This window comes from Lactuca sativa, chromosome 4, assembly GCF_002870075.4.
Source record: "Lactuca sativa cultivar Salinas chromosome 4, Lsat_Salinas_v11, whole genome shotgun sequence".
Lineage (NCBI taxonomy): Eukaryota > Viridiplantae > Streptophyta > Magnoliopsida > Asterales > Asteraceae > Lactuca > Lactuca sativa.
The window spans coordinates 60,329-62,237 of record NC_056626.2 but is presented as its reverse complement, the minus strand read 5'-3'; the positions used below and the strand labels follow the sequence as shown (position 1 = coordinate 62,237).

At 36.6% G+C, this 1,909-nt stretch overlaps 1 protein-coding gene across 1 annotated transcript; it reads left to right on the top strand.

The window, feature by feature from the left end:
* LOC111919578 (uncharacterized) lies at positions 1–570 on the top strand. Its single transcript, XM_023915153.1, has one exon. It carries the CDS (start codon positions 1–3, stop codon positions 568–570), a length of 570 nt encoding a protein of 189 aa, XP_023770921.1.
* Positions 571–1,909: the final 1,339 nt, after the last annotated feature.

Below are 1,909 nucleotides of genomic sequence, written 5' to 3'. Positions count from 1 at the left end.
ATGTGGTATGATGATTGGCATCATCTTGGAGCTTTCTCTTATATTCTTTCTCCTAGAGAGATTGCTAGTGCAGGGTTCAGAATTTCTGACAAGGTTAAGGATGTTATTGTTGACAATTCTTGGTTTTGGCCTCCTGAGTGGCTCACTCTTATTCCTCAGCTGAATGACTTTCAATTGCCGGTTATTGATCCTATGGCGGCTGATAAAGTCTTATGGAGAAAAAGGGATGGTCAAGAGGTGGAGTTTGATATTCATCAAGTGTGGATTGACCTAAGCAATTGTGGTCAAAAGGTCCCTTGGGTTCACCTTGTTTGGTTCAAACAATGCATTCATAGACTCAGCTTTATTTTATGGCTGGCTATCCATGAAAGACTGATGACTCAGGATAGAATGAGATTTTGGGACAAAAATAAGAATCTCAAGTGCACTCTTTGTAATATGCAGCCGGATTCGCATTCTCATTTGTTCTTTGAATGCCCTTACTGGTTTCTTGTGTGGAAAGTTGTGAAAGATAAAGTGGGAATTAGAAGTAATTCTCATGGTTGGAAAGAGTTAATTGAAGAACTTTAAGATCTATTAAAAGGGAAAAGCATTCAAGTGTTTATCATGAAGATTGCCTTTGCTGCTTCTGTATATTACATTTGGAGAGAAAGGAATAGCAGAGTTTTTAGGAAAGGCAAGACTGAGGAGATGAAAATTGCTTTGAACATCTTTGAAGAAATCCGTCTAAAGCTTATTGGTCTCAAAGGTGAACATCTTTGCTTATCGATTTTATCCCGATTTTCTTGAGGAGTTTTCCTTTAAAAGTGGATTTCATCATGCAAATGGGTCTTATCCCCATTAGGGTTTAGGGTTTAGGGTTTAGGGTTTAGGGTAGAGGGTTTAGGGTTTAGGGTTTAGGGTTGAGGGTTTAGGGTTTAGGGTTAAGGGTTTAGGGTTGAGGGTTTTGGGTTTAGGGTTTAGGGTTTAGGGTTAGGGGTTAGGGTTTAGGGTTTAGGGTTTAGGGTTTAGGGTTTTAGGGGTTTAGGGTTTTAGGGTTTAGGGTTTAGGGTTTAGGGTTTAGGGTTTATTTTTTTGGGAAAGAGGCCGAAGCCTCGGCAAAGATTTTATAAATTCAAAAAAAGAAAAACAAGAGTTATGTCATTTTTGGACAATCCCCAAAAATGACCAAAATCCAAATGTCACGTAAATACCAAAACCAAAGGCTAACCCTAGCAACAAAGTAACCAAAGAAAATACATTTTATTCTATCCCAACTCTACAACCCGGAGTGGTCTTCAAAAATCCTTTCCCTCTTGAAATGAACTCGCCCTTTTTCCTTCGAAACTTCAAAAATGCAATCTCTATATATACTCCACATCCATGAGTGTAAAATAACACAAAGCCTATGAACAAAAATATCCCATATGTCGCACGAGAAAATGCAAATAACGTCTATTTTCCAATTTCCAATGATAACCACCGTAACCATCTTCTTTCTTCTCACAATTCTTTTGTCTTTATTATCTTTTATGCATCTCAAAAGTATATTGCTATAAAAAGCCAAACTATAATCCTCTCTTTTATATCCATTCACTATCTTCCACTTTTTGCAATCTTCTTCCAAACATCTTTGATCACTTTGATTATTCCTCTTTCCATTCCATTTGCCATCTTCAACATTCAAAATTCTCATCTCTTTGAAGCTTTTTCCATCTCTTGATTTTTTATGGATAAAATCATAAAACCCACCAACTAAAATACTTGGATTTGAACCAAGATTTTTGAACTTTTTACGGAAAAAGTTGAAAAACCAAACTATAATTCCCGGATTTGAACCGGATAAATTCATCCTTTTTTGGAAAAAAGGGGCCAACCACATGACTAGACTACTTGGAATTGAACCAAGATTTAAATTCTTTTTATGGAA

Excerpts from the sequence above, each read along its gene's own strand:
- LOC111919578 (XM_023915153.1), top strand. The coding sequence starts at position 1 with ATGTGGTATGATGATTGGCATCATCTTGGAGCTTTCTCTTATATTCTT.